Source organism: Gilbertella persicaria (assembly GCF_025201335.1).
Source record: "Gilbertella persicaria strain CBS 190.32 chromosome Unknown B0P05scaffold_6, whole genome shotgun sequence".
Lineage (NCBI taxonomy): Eukaryota > Fungi > Mucoromycota > Mucoromycetes > Mucorales > Choanephoraceae > Gilbertella > Gilbertella persicaria.
Window position 1 is genome coordinate 666,682 of NW_026251967.1, and position 21,448 is coordinate 688,129.

At 37.5% G+C, this 21,448-nt stretch overlaps 2 protein-coding genes across 2 annotated transcripts; both read left to right on the top strand.

Moving 5' to 3' along the window:
- Positions 1-18,777: 18,777 nt before the first annotated feature.
- On the top strand, positions 18,778-19,364 carry B0P05DRAFT_594432 (uncharacterized protein; the record flags this gene model as incomplete). Its single annotated transcript, XM_051583075.1, has 2 exons — positions 18,778-19,155; positions 19,212-19,364. The coding sequence occupies 2 exons, from the start codon at positions 18,778-18,780 to the stop codon at positions 19,362-19,364; spliced, it is 531 nt and encodes a 176-aa protein (XP_051438265.1).
- Positions 19,365-20,034: 670 nt separating this feature from the next.
- Positions 20,035-21,015, top strand: B0P05DRAFT_450095 (uncharacterized protein; the record flags this gene model as incomplete). Its single annotated transcript, XM_051573875.1, has 2 exons — positions 20,035-20,143; positions 20,516-21,015. Coding segments are annotated over 2 exons (609 nt in total), but the record flags the coding sequence as incomplete, so codon positions are not given.
- Between the last annotated feature and the right edge of the window lie 433 nt (positions 21,016-21,448).

Sequence of the window (21,448 nt, forward strand, 5' to 3'; positions counted from 1 at the left end):
AAAGTATGAAAGTTCTTAAGATACATATTAATAATGTTCAGTATTCAACTTATAATGATAATGTTCACGATTACTTATATAATAGTGATAATGTTCAGTATAAGATTCGTAAAATTATAAAGATAATGTTCCCAATCTATAGTCAAAGAGGATAATGTTCTTTATAACACTTTAATTAATAATGTTCTCACAATAAGAATTAATATTGTAAGATAATGTTCAATTAAAGATTTATGATTCGATTACTTGATAATGCTCCTTATAAAATAAAGATAATGTTTAAAGAGGACTTATAACTACGCTTGATAATGTTCCTTATAATATAAAGATAATGTTCTTTGTAGATCAAAGATAATATTCAAATATGGATTCTAAAATAAAAATAAAAGAAAAATAAGATGTTAACAAGTATGTTTCAGAAAGGAAACCCAAAGACAAAATAAAATTATTTAGTTAAAGTGGATGATCTTGATGTTGAATTCCCTTCTTTATTTCAGAAAAATAAGCGAGTATTTATAGTAAAGTTATTGTGATATAATCACTAATAAAACGGTCAAATCAATAAGTCGATTAGAACCAAAACGACCCAAAAGAAGTCTGCTTTATTAAAGGTTATATTTTGTATTGTATTTATACTGTTTGTATGATAATTGATTATCCTTGATTTGGGACTGAGTGTGTATACACTAGCTAATCGGTTGAGTGGATTAAGGTACACAAGAACTGGGTACATGATCAGGGCACAGACCTCGTCTACCATTGGTATTGATGCAGATGTCAATTTGTGATTATGTGATGGTCTGATCTTTAACATGTTTAAACTAAGATAGAAGACATCCATCGAAGCTGCGGATGAGGGGCTCTTTCGCATATTCATAGCTAATAGAAAGTTTGATTGTGCCATTTGAGTAGTAATAATAAACAGACCTTTAAAAGCAAACTTCTTTGTCCTATCCAACTATGACAGTCTTCGGTGAAATACCTTGGATCAAGGTTGGCGAGATCGGTAACTGTGATGTTTGGGTTGTGAATGAAGATAGAATAGAAGATAGAAAGAAAACAAAGAAATACAGTGAGACTGTTCAGTACTTCTTTACTACAAAAATAAATTGATTGTTGTCTAAAATATATCTTTTCCAGGTTGTCTTTTATACTACCTGATTTATTGACTAATTATGATTACTGATTATTGATTACTTAACACCTTGACAGCGTGTGCCTGGGAATTGATTATATAAATTCTCCTTTAATTCTCCTTGTTACCTAAAAGGTACAATTATGGTTTCCTTATTTGTAAATATCCATATTATCCCAGTTACCGTTATTTACTGTCATTATACAGTGCTTACTTTATATTTATAATGTATAGTGCTATAAGTGATTATTCATTTATATGATGAAAGATTATTTATTATATTTTGTATTGAAAGTGCTCAGATCACCACAGTAACAAACTGCGCATCCCTCATACACCGAGGATCAGCTCCCAAAACAACGCGATTAAGTACGTACCTGAAATCATCTTCAAATCGCATAGCTTTGAATCCGAGATGTTGAATCGCAAAGCAGCTAGTATTGTTAGTCAATCACTTACTACAGGCTCTGTTTTGTTCACCTTTCCTCCTGGTACCTTTGTCAATCATATTGCGGCTTATAAAGCGATTCAGGATACCTTTGGCAAAGTTGAAGGATTTCAACATCTAAGTGGCTACACTCCCAATCCAAACAAACAGAATATGCCGATCGAAGCACGATTTGAATCTAAGGACTCCAAGCAGAAAGCTATAACGACTGGAATCACCGTTAGAGAGCGTACATTTTTGGGCACTCCTACCAGGGAAAGCACGACCAAAAGCTTTGTTCATGTTGCTCTCACTCTGCTTCATATCCCTACCAGCGAGGAACTGTTGACAGGGCTACAGCAATTGCTTAGACATTATGGCACAGTTCACCAGATCAAAAAGTTTACGTGCGAAGGTTTCTTTGATGGAAAGATCAGTTTCATCATTGACACACAAACAGCAGCTCAGAACAAAGATGGCAAGGCCATTGAGATTAAGAATTTGACTCGATAACTTTATCTCAGTTACTGGGATAAGCACGCACCAGCCTCTTTTAAGGGAGCTGCACCAATTTGTTACTACTGTCGCCAAGCAGGACATGTTCGTCGCAATTGCCCTACTTTGCAGGCGCAGGTGTGTTTTGAATGTGGTGATAAGGGTCACACACGACGATTTTGCAAGGCAGACTCAGGCTCGAAAGATGATTCTACCTTGTTGGCTGAATATGAAGCAGTCAAGGATAAGGCAGCCCGTCGCAAGGCACAACCAGCCCTTGGAGAGAAACCGTCTGTGCTGGTTTTCCGTCCTGATGGTTCGTCTCGCTCTCAATGGGCCTCAGATACAGTGGCAGTTCATATGAATCTAGATTCTCCCGTGTTATTTCTCAGGATCATCATACAGACGAGGAGGAACACATTGAGGAGAAGATCGAGTCCCGAGGAATGGAGCTGGATTCAATGGAAGGAGAGCACAACAGTACTGAGCCAGATGCGGCACACAAACCCAGTGCTGATGGCCATGAGGCCTAATGAATAGTAACCACATTAGAATAGGCTCTTTAAATGTTCGCAGCATTTTCAAAGAGTCATCACCAAAACTCCGTAAGGAGTTTCTATCACACCTCAAATCACACTCCTTGTGATGATCTGACATTAAATAAGTCTTCAATTACATACTAAAATATATCATAATCAATTTACATCAGAAATAGACATAAAAGAATCTCTTGTACTAAATAAGACAATGTATCTTTTAATAGATCAAGACGTATAACCGAGATCCATAATTTACATTATTTAATTAATTTAAAGTAGTCTATGATAATAGAGACTCAGTCATTTGCATGAACTCTACGACTACTTACTCCGACATCTCTTCATGTATAAATATGCTAGAATAATTTATAATCAAAAAGAACAACAATAAAAAAATTGTATAGAACAGTCTCAAAGTATCTACCTTTGTCTCTATATCATCTTATTATATAACTCTATTATCAAAATATCACACCACTAAACTTCCATTGTATCGAGGTTCCGTAAATAATATAACTCTTGAAGTTCTGATTGACAGTGGTACTAGCGAGAATTATGTGTCTCCTTCTGTTGCCAAGTATGCTATATCAACTACTGCAGTTTATGACAGACAAATCGAAACCGCCGGGGTGAAACAACAGAAATCAAGGAAAAAGTTGAATTGATGCTAAACTTCAACGGTTTCAAGACTCAGGTAACTGCATACGTGTTCCCAACCAAGTTTGACGTTATCCTCGGTCGAACCTGGCTCAAGCAGGTGGATCCTTGTCCAGACTGGTCCACTTGTGATATAATCACTAATAAAATGGTCAAATCAATAAGTCGATTAGAACCAAAACGGCCAAAAGAAGTCTGCTTTATTAAAGGTTATATTTTGTATTGTATTTATACTGTTTGTATGATAATTGATTATCCTTAATTTGGGACTGAGTGTGTATACACTAGCTAATCGGTTGAATGGATTAAGGTACACAAGAACTGGGAACATGATCAGGGCACAGACCTCGTCTACCATTGGTATTGATGCAGATGTCAATTTGTGATTATGTGATGGTCTGATCTTTAACATGTTTAAACTAAGATAGAAGACATCCATCGAAGCTGCGGATAAAACTGTGATTGAAAGATATATTTATACATGATATTAATACTTGCTCTTTTAAGGCATAACTAGTGTAAGAAGGGATGAATAATGCTGTGTATACAACATTGCCCCCACCAGATGAGACCATCGCATAAACTTGAGTAAGTTTGCATTAGCGTTTGCATAGTATATTCGTTTCAAGTTTTGTTGAGTATTCAAGTACTTAATCGCTTATACATAAACTGTTACTTTAGTTTGTTATGGATAATAAGATCGTTCATGTAAGTCAATAAAAAAACCTTTTGTAAAAACCCAGTGGGAGAAAAATAAATGTATAGGCAAAAAAAGACTGTTATGATCGTTGAGATCTTGTAACTAGACCACGACGTTGGGCCTTAGATTTGTTGTAATGGTGTCTATTACGAACAGATATATTACGCTTGTTGACTGTATCTGGTAAGCGAGTATTTTCTTTGACTGCTTGGGTTGCGTTTCTTCTAGCCCAGTAATCATGAATGGGTTTAAGAGAGTCAAATGCTTCGACTCTTTCCCATGTATTATAGCGTTCTTGGTCATCATAACCACGCCAATGCACATAGTATTCAACATTGTCACCACTACCACGATGGTTAACAATTGCTTGTACTTCGTAATGCCTCTGATCTAATTCATTTTGGGATCGTGTGTCACCCGCTTGGATCAATTTGATCTGATGTGTAGGTACGTCTCTAGATAATAGAGCACCTGTTAAATCTTCGAGGATGTATGCACCACTACGAGACCAGCCTTTCACAATAAAGGGTCCAATATATCTAGGGTGCATCTTTGAAGTACGATTGACATTAACAATCATTACTTTAGAATGAATTGGATACTTGTCATCAAGTATGTTGTGCGATTTAAGATATTTCTTATGATCTAAAGCTTGTTGATCCTTGATGTGTTTATGCAGTGAAGGGACTACAGTTTCTTTCACATACTTTAATTGTTCATTAATGCGCTTGTGATCATTTCTTTCAAATGTCAAAGATGGTTTATCTTTGGTATAGTCAGCCAAATGATTGGGTTGTCTATAGAACATGGCAGTAAATGCGCGAGATTTATGCAAATGTTTGTATTGTACATTGACTCCATATTGCACGAAATCCACATAGAGATCCCATGACTCAGGGTCATTTGCATCTGCAGCAATGGCTTTGATAATGGATTGTTTGCAAACACCCATATATCTTTCACAGACGGAGTTTCCTACAGGATTGTAAGGTAATGACAAGCGTCGGTCAATGCCAGTCATCTCTACAAGTTGCGAAATAATCTCGTTCGTGAATTCACTACCCCGGTCATGGTTTACAATGCGACTAAAGCCAAAGAGCGTCCAAATGGACAACAATTCGCGTGCAATAGTATACGCACTTTTGTCAGGGATTGCTCGTAGAATTACGAAGCGTGAAAACATGTCTACGACTAAGAGAAGGAAGTTATTTCCTCGAGAAGATGTTACATTGAATGTACCCAGATCAATGCAAATATGATCGAATACACCATCTGGTAATACATGCCTAGGTGGATGGTAACCTACACGATGGATAGTGTGTGCTTGACATGCATTGCAATTCTTTACAACTCTTTCAATGTCCGAACGCAAGTTGGTCCAGTGCAATTTATCTGCATGGATAGCCTTTTCGATGGAGTTAATTCCTGTGTGTCCCAACAGTAGATGTGTGCTTTCAATGATAGACATTCTGTCTGTTTTGGGAGGCGTCATGTATTCAGTGTATTGTAATGCACGCGAAATCAGAGCTGATTGTGGTACGGAATCATCATCTTTTACTGGCTTAGCAGGTTTAGTTGGAAATGCAGAATAATTATAATTCATTTCTTGGTGACTTGTTTTGGGAGCATGTAAGGATGCGCGTTTAGAAACAGAGTGCAACTTTTTCTGTTTGTTCTTTTTCTTTTCTGTTCTAGAGAAAGTACGATGCTTTGTTTTGTCAACATGGTTATGTTGGTTATTTGAGCTCGTGTACGAGTGATCACCCTCCTCCTCGGTGAGCAAGTCAGACTCATACAAGCGACTGAGTGCATCAGGCAAACAGTTGGTGATGCCAGGTATGTGAACGATATCAAAATCATAACTAAAAATTGCATCGTAGTAGTTCAACATCATGGCATTAGGTACAGCTTGACTTTTCAAAAATACAAGCGAACGATGATCAACATGAGCAGTGAATTTAATACCATACAACAGTTTATGAAAACGTGTACATACAAATAAAAATCCAAGCAATTCACGTCTAGTAGTACTATATCGTTGTTCAGTGGGATTGAGCTTACGGCTAGCCATGCCAACATAATACACCTTGTTTTCTTTGATGTAGTAGACTACACCACCAATACCAGTCTTAGAAGCGTCAGTGGCAACGTGAAGACGATATCTAGGATCATAAGGCGAGAGGACGACTGCAGAAGCAAGAGCAGCTTTCAACTGGCGAAAAGCAACAGTGTGTTTCTCTGTCCACAAACCAGTTAATGACTTTTCACAACGAAGATCATCAAGAGGAGCAGCCAGAGTAGCATAATTGGCAATAGAACCACGAAAATAGTTCAAGAAGCCCAAGTACGAAGCAAGCTTTTTTCCAGTAGCAGGGACTTCATCCCAAGTGGAAGTAGCAGATATCTTGCGATAATCTGGTAAAAGCTGACCATTACGAATAGTCCAACCAAGAAGATTGACTGAGTTCATGGCAATAACGAGTTTTGATGCGTTTATCTGGAGATTAGCATCAGTGAGGCGTTGGATAACTAATCCAAGGCAAGTGAAATGATGTTCAAGAGTGTCTGAAGTAGCCACTGTAATATCATCAACATAAATGGTAACGAAAGGCAAGTCATGGAAATAGTTCTGCAACACATTCTGCACAAAACCACTCATAAATGTAATGCCAAAACACATCTTACGAAAATGATAACGTAAATTGGTAAAAGGGCACATAAAGCTAAGCTTATGTTGATGGTTAGGATTAACCAGAAAAGAAGTGAAGCAAGAGCGAATGTCAATCGTAGAGATAATAGTAGCATTACCCATACTTTGATGAATATCCGAAATCAACGGAAGTTGAAACACATCGTTACTGATAAGGATATTGTTCAATTGACGAACATCAGCCACAACTCGAGGCTTTTTCATAGAATAGACACCATCAGCGTCCTTCTTTGCAACACATAAAATTGGTACGTTAAAATCCGTGTGACCAAAAGAGCGTTCGATAACGCCTTCTTCAAGCCAAACTCGGAATTGTTCAAGTACTGCATCTTTGTACGCATAAGGTACTGGATAAGGTTTCTTGAATGCACTCATTCCAGGTTTTGTTTCAAGGTCTACAATTGCGTTGGGCAAACTGCAGTAAGTAGCCTTCAAATCAATGCTAGCATTGGCATCAAGTAAGGTTGTAAAGTCTTCATCAAGGCTTCACGTTCAGATGGTGTACCAACTGGACTATCATTGGCTTCATTTTTCACCTGTTCAGGATCGATAGGCGAAGGTAATGTAGGACCAGTGGTGTCAAACCATGAAGTAACTAAACCATGCACAGATAAACCTAAGCGAGGCATTAAGTCTATTCCAATAACGACTGGTACATTATCTTTGATAGAAGATGTATTAAAAATCTCGAAAGTATGAGTTACAAATCGTTTATTGTACAAAAGTTCTAAATTTCTTTTTCCTAGACTGGGAGTACTACAACTAGCATCACCAAGAAGAACAATACCACTAGAAGGCAAAGAAGGTTTACCAAGCAAGGCAAAGAGTTCGGGATGAATGACACTAAGTGTTGCTCCACTGTCAACCATGGCATAAACTGCATGATGTTCTATAACAATAGGAATAAGTAGAGCGTTAGAACGTTGCTCTGTTAATTTAGAAAATTTTGTGTACTTACAATCTTGGGCAGCAGTAGCCAAGCACTCGTCAAGTTCCATTTCTTCAGCAGAAGAAAGAGGAGCAACAGGAGCGGAAGTAAGAGAAGTGGTGGCCATAGGATCAGCGATCGCTGATGTAGCGGCGGAGGAAGAAGAAACAGGAAACCAGCTGAAGAGCCAGCGACAAACTCGGAGCGAGGGTACACAGCCAAAGAGGAAGTGTCAAGTAATGAATCATCTGTTGAAGATAAATTCGAAGAGGCAGACTCGATAGCTTTCATCATTGCAAACCTAGGGTTCGAAGATGGTACAGCGGAGTTGCACACATGGTTCTTGGACCAGTTGGGGGCCCCGCAGCGGAAACAAGTCTTTTCTTTTTCACCTTTTGGTTTGGAAAAACCAGTAACAGCGACAGAAGAAGAACTAGGCTTGCTTGCCAAGGAGGCGAGATTGACGACAAAGCTTTACATTCACTCGTCTGATGAGTGGTGACCTTATGTAATTCACAGTACTTGCCACTGCTGGTAGGTAAGACTTTCTTTGTGATCTTTCCTGACTTAACAGCGTGTTTAGAAGACATGACAGAAACAGAAGGAGAGGAGCCAGAAGAGCCAGAGGAAGGTTTGTTACCCATGAACGACATCTCATGCAAGTCCTTAGAAATGTCGAGAGCCATTTGCATCAAGTGATCAATGCTCAAGCGTTTTTCAGCAGGCAAAGTAGCACGGGCAAGGGAAACACGCTCACGGAGAGCTCCAGGCATAGCCTTGAAGAATTTGTCAATGAGTACAGCAACAGGCAAACTCTGGTCAGCAGAGCGACGACGTAAATCGCGGAATCTATCGACAAAAGCAGCAAAAGATTCACCGTGATTCATAGAGATGTTGACGAGTTTGAGTGCGCAGTCAGCACGATCTTGTTCAGTCGAACGACCAAAGCGAAGAGTGATGGCCTCCTTAAAGTCGCACCAAGTTGGACTTTGTATAGGATGAACCGCAACAAACTGTTCGTACCATTTCCTAACAATGTTTGGTAATTGTTGTGGGATTAGGCGACGATAATGATCATCAAGATTGAGACCATTGGCAAAGAGAACATCCTCAAAGCGGACGAGGCAAGCCGTAACATCAACAAAGATGGGTGCTTGGTGGTCATGAACCACACCTGTCCATTGAAAAATGGGTAAATTAGGTGGGCAGACAGGAACAGAAGAAGGAGCAGAGGGCCAAGAAGACAGAGTAGTAATAGCAGGGCCTTGAACCTTTACCAAAGCTTGCTTGATCAGGTCAAGATCTCTAGTACGAGCAACAAGATCTGAACGCAAAACAGTGATATCACAACCCTCAGGAGGATTAGCAACCTTAGTTCCCAAGATGACAAGTTCAATTGTCAGATCCTTGACTGCTTGCTGGAGAGTTTCCAAGTAAGTGGCTGGAGAGCCGTACGAGAAAACCAGAAGAAGAGACAGGGTAGTCTTGACAAGTATCCATGGGAGAATCAGAAGTAGGAGAAGACATAGTAAGGTAGGTAGTATAAAGTAGAGATAAATATACGTTCTTAATCGAAAAAAATGTGATATAATCACTAATAAAATGGTCAAATCAATAAGTCGATTAGAACCAAAACGGCCAAAAGAAGTCTGCTTTATTAAAGGTTATATTTTGTATTGTATTTATACTGTTTGTATGATAATTGATTATCCTTAATTTGGGACTGAGTGTGTATACACTAGCTAATCGGTTGAATGGATTAAGGTACACAAGAACTGGGACATGATCAGGGCACAGACCTCGTCTACCATTGGTATTGATGCAGATGTCAATTTGTGATTATGTGATGGTCTGATCTTTAACATGTTTAAACTAAGATAGAAGACATCCATCGAAGCTGCGGATAAAACTGTGATTGAAAGATATATTTATACATGATATTAATACTTGCTCTTTTAAGGCATAACTAGTGTAAGAAGGGATGAATAATGCTGTGTATACAACACCACTGACACTTGGTTCATCCCTGGCAAAAATAGGAAACTGGTAAAGCTGGCCCCATATAACAATATCCATTCAACGCGTCCTCAACTCAACTACTTGGTTTCGAAGAAACAAGCTGAAAAGTATATTAAGAAGGGTGCTGATAGTTTTCTTTTGCATTTGAACACAGTTGAAATGAACAAGAACCCATTGCTAACAAAAGAGGAATATTGGGACAAGTTGGTGAAAGAATTCTCTTCTGCCTTCAAAAATGAATTGCCTGGTTTACCTCCCGAACGTGACGTGACACATATTATAAACACTGGTGATGCAAAACCTATTAGCCGACCACCCTTCAAAATGAGTCCGGCTGAATTGGATGAATTGCAAAAGCAAATAAAAGAACTCCTGCAAATCGGTTTGATCAGACCAAGTGCATCACCATGGGGTGCTCCCGTATTGTTTGTAAAAAAGAAGACGGGTGAGATGCGAATGTGCATCGACTATCGAGCACTCAATAGTGTAACGGTGCGTAACAATCATCCTCTACCCCGTATCGATGAATGTTTGGATCGGCTTCAAGGTGCCTCCTATTTTACTAGTCTTGATCTGAAATCAGGTTACCATCAAGTACGCATCAATCCAGAAGATGTGCCTAAAACGGCTTTTAATACTCGATATGGGCAATTCGAATTCTTGGTACTGCCTTTCGGTCTTACAAACGCACCACCCACATTCCAAAGTCTAATGAATAAGATTTTGGGTGATTGTCTCGACAAATTTGCATTGGTCTATCTCAACGATATTTTGATCTACAGCAAGAACAAAGAAGATCATAAGAAACATGTGCGCGCTGTTTTAGACAAACTTAAAGAGGCTAACCTAATCGCAAACTTAAAGAAGTGCGAGTTTGGTAAAAGAGAACTGACATTCGTTGGTTTCGACATAACCGCAAATGGCATCTTACCTAGTCGCTCGAAAGTTGAAGTGTTGAAGTCGTGGCCCCCATTGACAAATGTACAAGAAGTTAGATCATTCATTGGTCTTGCGCAACATTATCGTCGTTTCATACCTGGTTTTGCCTCCATTGCCTCGCCACTTACGGACTTAACCAAAGGCACCGGCCCAAAGAAACGACCTATCATCTGGACAAACGAATGCCAAGACAGTTTCGAAAGGATCAAGGAACTAATGGTGTCTGCTCCGCTATTACAAGCCCCCAATATGAATAAGCCTTTCCGTGTCGAAACCGACGCCTCTGATTTTGGTTGTGGCGCGGTACTTTTACAACCTGATAATAATGACCCACCTAAATGGCACCCTGTGGCGTATGATTCAAAGAAATTCTCAGCTGCTGAGCGTAACTACCCAGCCCAGGAAAGAGAATTAATGGGAATCCTTCATGCTTTGCGAGTTTGGAGATGCTTTCTAGACGGATGCCGAGGAGGATATAAAGTCTTATCTGATCATTTACCCTTGACCTATTTGCGATCCCAAGATAAGATGAGTCCAAGATTGATACGTTGGATGAATAAACTGGAACTTTACTCACCAATCATCGAATATAAGCCGGGTAAAGAAAATAATGCTGCTGATGTGTTGTCCCGTATTGGCGGTCCTGAATCTGCTTGTGCTGAAACATCTATTGAACCTGAATTTCTATATGCCACTTGGTCCCTCAAGAATGCACCCGAAGTCATCCAAAACGATTGGCCTTTGTTCTACCTGAACCTGGAAAGAACTAAATCAGAGGAACTGCGCAACTACCTGGAAGCAAGAAGACATAAGTTTGTAGTACGTGACAGTCGTGTATTTCGGTTAGTCCCAATTGACGAAAAAAGCACAAACCTGTGCCTTTCATACCGTTTGCACAAAGAGCCGACTTGGTCGCGAGGTATCACGAATCTAATGGTCATGCTGGATATGTAACTATGGTCAAGCTGTTCACTCCTCGTTTCTGGTGGCCTACCTTGAAGAAGAACCTTAAGGAATGGTTGAAAACTTGCCCTCTTGCCAAGTCAATACCCGAGTTGGTCGCATTCATCATGATGTGATGCATCCATTAAAAGTACCTACAGCGTTTGATCGATGGCACCTCGATTTTATTGGAGAACTGCCGTTAACTGTAAAGGAAACGATGGCTACTCGTTGCAGTAGACTATGCGACAAACTGGCCTGTTGCCGCGCAGTACCCGTTGCATCTAAAGAAGCTGTAGCTGATTTCATTTACTCCGAAATCATGCTCAAATTTGGCTGTCCATCTGAAATTTTGACTGATAGAGGAAGTAACGTGAATAGTGAACTGGTCAATGCGTATCTAAAACGAGTTGGTACACACCACAAGTTGACATCAGCCTATCATCCAAGAACGAATTCCAAAGTCGAACGTTTCAATTCGGTAATCAAGGCGATGCTTCGAAAATATGTAAATGGAGCTTTACACCGTTGGGATGACTTTGTCGATACTGCACTTTGGGCTGCTAGAATACGGATTCACGCTACTACTGGTTATAGTCCTTTTTCCTGACTTACGGTAGAGAACCTAGACTTCCAGGTGATACTTTGGTCCCATACATCGACAGACAAACCTTCCAAGACGAACGAACTGTAGCTGATATAACGTCCAGAGAACTAGCCGATCTTGGTCAACATCGTGCTGCCGCCGAATTTCGTATGAAGGCTATGGCCGAAAAAGACAAGGCAAAATGGGACGCCCAAATCAAGCCTACTACTTTTGAGACTGGTGATAAAGTTATGTTGACTCATGAAGGTCGTTACGGACTAGAGCCTCTTTGGAAAGGACCCTATATTATTACGGCATGCTACCCGAGTATGGTACCTACAAATTAGAAACTTTGGCAGGAGAACCCTTAAAATCGTTAGTACACGTCGACCGCCTTAAAACTGCTCATGGCAATACACCTTCTACTCCCTGGTATGATCCCGTTGCAGCTAGGCAAGAATGGCGCAACGTTATGACTAATGTTGGTCGTGCTGCTGTTATTCCTACTGTGCCGCCCACAATAGTAGACAAAGAAGTTTTTGGTAACATGAATTACTCAAACACGGACATACCTATCACAAACCCTATAGTTGATCAAGTCGATAATGTTGATCCTGTTGATACTGTACCAACTACTATTTCTCCTGACCCTCCTGTTAAAGCTATCGAAATACCTGAACGTCATCAAACATTTGTGTCCTCTACGCTGTCTTGTTCTTCCGATGATCTGTTGATGAATGCTCCTATTGATCCAACCACTGTATCATCACCCGATTTACCTGGCCCAATACAATCTCCTGTTGTTACCTCCTCTTCTGATATTATTAGTCTCGCTACAGATCCTCCAAAGAATGACGAAGTTAATATTGATACCAACAAACTAATGGAACACGATCACTTTGTCGATGCTCAGGAAAGCGTTGACCTCCATATTCCTTCTGATGTTTCCTCGGAAGCCGATTATAACTTCGATGTTGATATTGATGAACTATACAAGACTCCCACCGAACCCGCTCCTCCTACTCCTACTACGTTTGCTCCTTCTCTGTCGCACTCTTCACACGTTCAGAGGCGAACGTCAAACCAGGAGGGGGGTAATGTCGCAGATATTAGTATTTCCGACCATCAACAGCCAATCGAGGTTGAATATAACCTTCCATATATGCATAGACCAAACAAGAAAAGGTTTAAACCTCAATTGACCAACAATAGAAGAAAGAAGTCAAAGCTGAACCTGATTCGTATAAGGAAATTGCCTTTAGCGAAAGCCAAGCTGTTGTCGTATTCGTCAAGAAACAAGGATCAATCAACACGAAGTATATAATTACTTCCTTCTTTATTTGATTTAGAATACATATTTTAGTATGAATAGAAAAGATATAAATACTGTGTTGTTGATAGATGTAAGTTCTTCATCTTAAGACTTACTTTATCAAAACACAGGTAATATAAAAATATAAAAAATAATAAAAGATCTTAAAACTTACTTTATCAAAACACAGACGTCACTGCCTTCTAGAATATTTTCCCAGTAATATCATTGGCTAAGAAAATATTCTATAGTCACCTGACCTGTACTATTAAACACAAAGCTCAAGAAAGTATCAATTTGACAAAATGTCGAGTCGAATTTGGTTACGAAGCACATTGCAAGTAATACACAACTCATGCAAGAACTGCCGCTAGAACTAGAAATGAAATTCCGAAAAGAAGCAAACGCAAAGAAAAGAAGAAGGTTCTCACCTAACATAAAACGAAGCAAAGAACGAAGAAAAAGAACCAAAAAGGATACTTAGCAAAACATTGATATTAGTTAATTATTAGCAATTATATTTAGCATATTATTTTATATTTCATGTCTTCAATTACTAATTACGTACTAGTACAAATAACTAGAAAACATATAAATAACCCACATAATCTAAAGAATAAAAGGTATTCAATTTTTGATTAGTGATAAAAACTACTTAGTTTAAATAATTTCCTTTTTGGGTCTACTTCTTTAGAATCAAGAGTTAAAGAGTAAACCTAAAATAGTATTTCTTGGTCACGTGATCTTATTGCAGCTATAAACATCCGTAACAAGACGCGAAAATTACATTGGTAGCATCAGCGCGTCGACAAGATTTGATAAGAGTCCAACATGGAAAAAGGTAACGAAAAGGAAATGGGTTCTGGCAGTAAAACGCCAACGACAAGACAAGAAGAAATATCTATGGGAGAGTTCATGAAACAGTTCATGACTTACTTTGGGGAAAATAAGCAAGGACGAGTCAAAGAGCCGAATACTTATGATGGTACAAGAGATGCACTAATAATTGATGGGTGGATCCGGGCAGTAGAACGCTATTCAACTTTTTACGATTGGTCAACGGAAAGAACATGTCTATTTGCAACTACTCTCTTACGTGAAAGGGCGGACGCTTGGTTCAGAACTTTAGAAGGAACAAATGAAGCACCCACTACATGGCTAGAATTCAAACGTTTACTCATCGACTTCTTTAGACCAGACAACTCTAACCGAATTGCCAGAGATAAACTAGCCGCATTAAAGCAAACAGGAAATCTAGTCGATTACATTAACGCATTTATGGATATTAAATTGGCTATCCCAACTATGACTGATGAAGAAGCAACCGACAAATTTGTCCGTGGATTAGCATTGAAAGGCATGCGTGCTCACATCAGACAGTACGAAGCAGACACGTTAAAAAACGCCATACATTCCGCTTTATCATATGACAGTGCCCAACAAGAAGATGACTTTCAAGAAAGAAAAATGCCAAGCAAATCACGCATGGACGACCCCATGGAATTAGATGTTATGGATCAACGTCAAAGAAATCGACAAGATTATAGCTTTAGAAGAAACAACAGATCCATGTCAAACAACAACCGAAGAGAATGTTTTTATTGTCAGAAAACTGGACATTTGAAAAGAAATTGCAGAATTAGACTTGCCGATATTAAAAAACTCGACGAACAAAATGCCAGAAGACAAAAAAAGGATTTTCAGTGAATGTAGTTGAAGACCAGGAAGTTCAACTACATTATGATCAAAATATTCCTGAAAATAAAAATTTGATTGATTTGGATCCTTACTCTTCTGTTATTTTAGGTGATAAACAATACCCTACTCTAAGCACAAAAGATTGTGGCGTCAAAAATAATCGAATTGTCAAGCCCAAGACTACGACAGAACTCCTACCCACTCACTATCCTAAGAATATACCAGATGATATCAAACACTTGGCTGAGTTAAATGCAATTGCAACTTCATTGCCTCTTTATTCTGTCGACTATAAGGGTAAAAATTTAAAAGTATTGATTGATTGATTCGGGAGCTAGTGAAAATTACGTGTCACCACATGTAATAAAAAATGAACCTCAAAGTAAGCTGAAACCTGTATTGGACCGACAAGTAGAGACGGCAAGTGGTGATATTTCCCAGATCAAGCATCAAGTTGAGATGACACTACATCTAAATGGTTATCAAGACAAGGTTATGGCTTATGTGTTCCCAACAAAATTTGATATGATCCTTGGACGAACATGGTTAAAACGGACGCAACCTCTTCCCGATTGGACTACAGACACTTGGTATCTAGCAAATGGGCAAATACAATTAAAACCTTGTATAGATACTACCCAATGCTCTACAGCCCTACCAAAGCTAAACTACCTGATAACCCATAAACAAGCGGATAGAGCGATTAAAAAAGGAGCAGATAGCTTCTTGTTTTTCATCAAGCCCCAAGAGAATACTCAAGACAAGACACCAAGGCTTATGGATGAGACTTATTGGGACAAAGTGATGCAAGAATTTGACACGGTATTCATAGATGAATTACCAGGGCTACCTCCAGATCGTGGCATTAACCATATTATTAATGTCGGTGATACCAAACTTATATCACGTCCTCCGTATAAGATGAGTCCATTAGAGTTAGATGAATTGAAGAAACAATTGAAAGAACTCCTACAACTAGGACTAATCAAAGAGAGTACATCACCTTGGGGAGCACCTATTTTATTTATCAGAAAGAAACCTGATCCCGGATCAACAAAACCTGGCGCTCTACGCATGTGTATTGATTACAGAATGCTAAATAAGCACACAATCAAAAATAGTATGTCACTACCAAGATTAGACGAGTGCCTAGAAAGATTAGCAGGTGCACGGTATTTCTCAAAAATTGATTTAAAGAGTGGCTATCATCAAATTAGAATAGCTCCTAAAGATGTTGAAAAGACAGCCTTCAATACCCGTTATGGACAATACTCTTGGTTGGTACTACCTATGAGATTAAGCAACTCACCTCCCGTGTTTCAAGCCCTCATGAACAAGGTGTTAGCAAAATTCATTGACAAGACCGTATTGGTATATCTGGATGATATATTAATTTTTAGCAAGACAATGGAAGATCACAAGCAGCATGTGCGTGAAGTACTAGAAGCAATGCGAGAGGCGAAACTAGTGGCAAATGTCAAAAAAACTGAATTAGGTAAAACGGAACTAACTTTTGTTGGGTATAAGATATCAGCAGCAGGTATCTCCGCAAGCCCAGATAAAGTAAAAGCAATCCAGGAATGGCCCCGAATGACAAATGTTCAGGAAGTGCGACAGTTTATAGGATTCTCTCAATTCTACAAAAGGCTAATTCCCAACTTTGCGTCAATTGCAGCTCCCTTAACTGATTTGACAAGGGGCACAGGAATCAAAAAAAGACCTATTGAATGGACTAATGATTGCCAAAAAAGTTTTGATACACTGAAAAAATTATTATCTTCAAATCCTGTCCTACAAGTAGTCAATATGTCCCAACCCTTTAGGATTGAAGTTGATGCAAGTGATCGTGGGTGTGGTGCAGTACTCCTTCAACCAGATGCTCAAGATTCATCAAAACCTTGGAGACCCATTGCATTTGAATCGAAGAAATTCTCTGAAGCAGAACGTAAATATCCCACGCAAGAAAGAGAATTATTAGGTATACTACATGCATTAAGAACTTGGAGATGTTTCGTAGAAGGTTCAAAAGGTTACGTGATTGCTACCGACCATCAACCTCTCGTTTATTATAGGAGTAAAGAAAAACCACCTAGTAGATTGACAAGATGGATCTCGGAATTAGAGCTTTATGATCCCACGATCATTTACAAACCTGGAAAAGAAAATCAAATTCCGGATATTCTGTCTAGAATGAACTTTGATTCCCCTTTGGTCAAACCTGCCTCTGAGTCCATGGAACCTGAATACCTATATGCTGCTTGGAGTACCTTACCTCCTACACTACGATCTGACTGGCCCCTCTTATTAGTTCCTAAAAATAGAGCAAAGGTAAAATCAACAGAAGTGAAAAGGATATTGGAGAGAGAAGAGAAACACTTTCATATCACTGCTGATAGAGTTTTTCGTAAGGTAATCATTGATGAAGATAAAACTAGCAAAATGGTACCCTTTTTGCCTTTCTCTCAACGTGCAGATGTGGTGTCAAAATATCACAATGCTTTTGGCCATGCTGGTTTCAAGTCCATGTTGAAAATGATGATCCCTCGATTCTGGTGGCCTTCTTTGAGGATTGATATTCAAAATTGGATTAGTGTATGCCCATCGTGTCAAGTAAACAGTAGAAAAGACAGAACTCACCATGATGAAATGCATCCGCTGAAAATACCCAAGGCATTTGACCGGTGGCATCTCGATTTCTTGGATCTACCAAAGACGGTACGTGGGAATAGGTGGCTCTTAGTTGCGGTAGATTACGCAACAAACTGGCCTGTAGCAAAAGCAGTACCAGTAGCGTCAAAAGAAGCCGTCGTGGATTTTATCTATGAAGAACTGGTGCTGAACTTTGGTGTTATGTCTGAACTGGTGACTGACAGGGGTGCAAACTTTACTAGTGAATTGGTAAGAGCATACTTAAAAAAAGTTGGTACAAACCACAGGTTGACTTCGGCGTATCATCCACGAACAAACGGTAAAGCGGAGAGATTCAATGGGGTGATAAAACAAATGCTACGCAAGTATACAAATGGGGCATTACATCGTTGGGACGACTTTGTGCATGCAGCATTGTGGGCATGTCGCATACGGGTTCACACTACTACAGGATATAGTCCGTACTATCTAACTTATGGTCGTGAGCCAACCCTACCCGGGGATACCTTGAGACCTTATATTGACAAAAATACGTTTGCTGATCCAAGAACGGTGGCCGACATTACTTCGCGTGAACTTGACAAACTGAATCAACATCGTGCAGCCGCCGAATTTAGATTAAAAGCGATGGCAGAAAAAGATAAACAAAAATGGGACGCGGCAATCAAAAAGGTGACGTTTGAAGCTGGTGACATGGTAATGCTGACAAATGAAGGACGTTTCGGATTGGAGCCCAGATTCAAAGGCCCTTATATAGTTGTCAAGAGTTTTCCTGACTATGGTACCTATCAATTGCAAACGTTAACAGGTGAACCTCTCAAGTCTCTAGTGCATGTTGACCGACTCAAGACCGCAAAAGGCGAACGACCCTTAGAACCATGGTACAATCCCACTACTGCTAGACGAGCTTATAATGATGCCATACAAGAAATAGAAGCAGGCCATACGGAGATACACAGACAAGCCAGTCCTACGGAAGTCGAATCCAACTTCACTCCTTTAGACCCCGTAGATCATATCGACCCTGTCATTGAAGATGCTATGATTGAAACTGCTGGGAAAGATGCGGTGTTAGAAGAACCGAAAATCAATCTACATGAAAAGGCTAGTGCGGCTGAAGATCTTGAGGTTAATCAAAAAATGGGTATTGATGATGATGTTAGTGGTGTTAATGATGCCATTGGTGTGGATGATGGTGATCCTATTGATGATGTAGATTTTAGTGTTGATGTTGAAACCACTGTCGAAGATCAAACCAATACTTTTGGTATAAGAGAAGTTGCTTCCACGTCGACAAATGCCAATCTATCTACTCCTACGGATGAAGAAGTTAAAAGGAACGGCCTTCGCTCGCAAAATAACGTTGAGATCAAGTCGATGCTGAATGATACTGCAGTTGAAACCGAAGTGATGAGGGATGTAAGCTTTCCCCGTGTTCAGAGACGAACACAAAGCTTGGAGGGGATAATGTCGAGTCGAATTTGGTTACGAAGCACATTGCAAGTAATACACAACTCATGCAAGAACTGCCGCTAGAACTAGAAATGAAATTCCGAAAAGAAGCAAACGCAAAGAAAAGAAGAAGGTTCTCAGAAGACCAAACAGTATCTATCAGATATTATAATTAAGTTATACTTATGAATAAATCTAATAATTAAATATTATGTTAATAATATATGATAAATATATTCTTTCATTAAATAATATAATACATTATGTTATATTAAAAAGTTAATTTGTCATTTTTTTATCTTTGTTATTATTTATACAATAACAATATATATATATTAGTCTTGTTTAAAGAGATGTAAATTAAATATAAATAAATTTGTTTATATATTTTCATAAAAATCTGAGATTTAAAATTATTAACAGAAAATTTGTAACTATGCAGAATCACACAGTGATTAATATGACAATAACTACATTTAAAACTCCGACAACATATGTAAGATCTTTAAATTGTAGCTTTTATAGAAATAATTTTTTAATATTTATACTTTTAATAAAAATTGAATTTATATATAAATAAAAATATGCAAACAATATTATATAATAACACTATTCAAATATGGACATCGACTTAGATATTATGGATAATTATGCAAATAAAAATGATGAAAATATTATAAAATACAGAAAAAAATTAAAAATTGAAATAAATAAATTAATATTAGAACAATGGAGTTTTTTAGGACAAGATTGGAAAAAGTAGAAAACAAATATAAACATAGAACAGAGCTAAAAAATGTTAAAAATATTAATGAAATTAAAGATGAGTTATTAAATAAATTAGGGTATATTTCTGTATTCTTCTTTATTACAGTTTTATATACACATAAGGAATACCCTGGTCCTTATTTAGAAGTTGAAAAAGCTTTATTATTATTATATCAATTGACATCTGGTTTTACTTCAAAAAATATTAAGAAATATATACCATATTCAACTTTTTATACAATTTATAAAGAATTTTGGATTAAAAATTATGAAAAATTAAATAAATTCGTGGATTATTGCTTAATAAATATGTTTAGTAACATAAAAATTAGAGTTTTATCAAGTTTAATTAAAAACCCAAAGAATTTTAAAAATATAACTTTAATTCTTGACGGCCACGATACAGCCATAGAATATGACAAACCAGATATTTCATCACAGAAAAAATGGTCATATAAATTAAAAACTTCTAGAATTAGAACACAAATATTAGTAGATATAAATGAAATGATTATAAATGTTTCTGATAGTGAACTTTGTGGTTGTAGCAGTGACGGAGGAATGTTTTTAAACATGAAATTATATAAAAAGATAAAAGAACATGACTGTGTTGCATTAGATGGAGGGTATACATTATTCATCAAACAATTTGAGAACTTATGTAAGAATAGAAATATTAAATTATGTGATAAAAATTTTTTCTATCCAATAAGAAAAGAAAATGGTATTCCATTAAATGTTCAAGAAGAACACTATAACAAAGTATTTGGTAGTTTCAGATCTACTGTGGAAAATCAATTTAAAGATTTATATAATAAATTTAAAAGATTCAGTAATAACAATTCTATATTAAAAACGGATGACATAAAATACATTAATTTGCAATTAAAAGTTTCATTTTTATTAAAAAATATTCAAAATTTTTCAGATAAATTTAATATAATAGTTCAAGAGCAACATAAACTTTGGGTTAACGAAAATTTTGATTTTCCTAGTGATATTAGATTAATAGATATAGTATATACAAATCAAATGGAACAGATTGAAAAGTTAAAAGAATTAAATAAATTGCAAACAGAATTAATAAATCTAGATATTATTGATGATGAAAATAGTAATTGTATGATAATAGATAATAATGAAGATAATGTTAGTGATGAAAATATTGAAAATGATAATGGTAACGAAAGTGAAATAGATTTTCCAGAATATAAAAGTATTTCTAAAAAACGAAAAAGACGATCTAAAAATAAAACAATTAATTTAAATATATATGATATAAGAAACGTAAATCATGATGAAAATATTTTTGAAATTGAAGAAATATTAGATCATAAAATAGAAACTAAAAAATATGTGTTTTACGTTAAATGGAAAGGTTATAGTGAAAAAGAAAATTCCTGGGTAAAAGAAGTTGATTTTAAACAAAAAGAAATTATTATTGATTATTTTAAGGATAAAAAATATTATATAAAGAATAACAAAAAATTTA